The sequence below is a fragment of the Salvelinus sp. IW2-2015 genome, linkage group LG6.2, assembly GCF_002910315.2.
Source record: "Salvelinus sp. IW2-2015 linkage group LG6.2, ASM291031v2, whole genome shotgun sequence".
Classification (NCBI taxonomy): Eukaryota; Metazoa; Chordata; class Actinopteri; order Salmoniformes; family Salmonidae; genus Salvelinus; species Salvelinus sp. IW2-2015.
In genome coordinates, this window is record NC_036846.1 from 11,674,422 (window position 1) to 11,675,403 (window position 982).

General features: G+C 47.9%; 1 protein-coding gene across 1 annotated transcript in view; it reads right to left on the reverse strand.

The window, feature by feature from the left end:
* Window positions 1-378, reverse strand: part of LOC111965557 (leucine-rich repeat, immunoglobulin-like domain and transmembrane domain-containing protein 3) — an 11,619-nt gene extending 11,241 nt beyond the window's left edge. The window contains exon 1 of the mRNA XM_023989716.2: window positions 215-378. Coding sequence (XP_023845484.1) covers window positions 215-330 — 116 coding nt within the window. The 5' untranslated portion in view covers window positions 331-378. The remainder of the gene's footprint in view (window positions 1-214) is intronic.
* Between the last annotated feature and the right edge of the window lie 604 nt (window positions 379-982).

Here is a 982-nt window from a genome sequence, read left to right on the forward strand (position 1 = left end):
ACAGGGGGTTATAATACTAAGAGGGACATGGGGTTATAATACTAAGAGGGACATGGGGTTATAATACTAAGAGGGACAGGAGGTTCTAATACTAATACAAAATACATGGATCATTTAAAAAAGATAGTGATACTGTATATCTGTGGAAAATGGTCCAGATTCAACTATAATAAAATATGTAAAGACAACCTCCTATAAGAAACATGGTAAATACCTGGTCCCCGTTCCATCACTCCGTCCATGGTAAACACAGGTACACTGGGAAGGACAGAATGAATGGGCCGCACTGAAGCAGCACACGAAGACATAGGCGTAGAGAAGAAGATGCATGGTTCACCAAATCAACCAAACACGATCACACCACAAGGTTAGGAGAAAGAGGAGAGGAAAAGACATCTGAATTCATGTAGAAAGGTTGAAAAAAATACTCTTCATCTTTTGTAGAGAGGAAAAAATATGAATAGTCCCAAAGTCCCGCATGCATAAGCAGTGCTTACAGGTGACCCATCGTTAGGATGGGAGAAGGGGGAGGGGAGGACAGTAAGGCCAGATTAGTGGAGGATTTCACAGGGCCGACTAGGTCACGCAAGCCAGGACAGGGAGGATAGAAATCAGCCTTGGGGACACAAACACTAATCGGCTAGCACACTTGGCGGGGAGGTTTCCCCTTACCCGATCTCCTGGATACCCTCACACACCCACAGCCTTCATCACCCCAGACTACCAATCCCTGACTCCCCTTAACACACACCCACAGCCTTCATCAACCCAGACTACCAATCCCTGACTCCCCTTAACACACACCCACAGCCTTCATCAACCCAGTCTACCCAGCCCTGAACCCCCCTAACACACACCCACAGCCTTCATCAACCCAGTCTACCTAGCCCAGACCTCCCTCCCTCCCACACACACACTCCCCCCGCTGTTTTCTCCTCCCTTACCGCTCTTCTAACCCTCACTGTTATGGCACTAGCCCTAC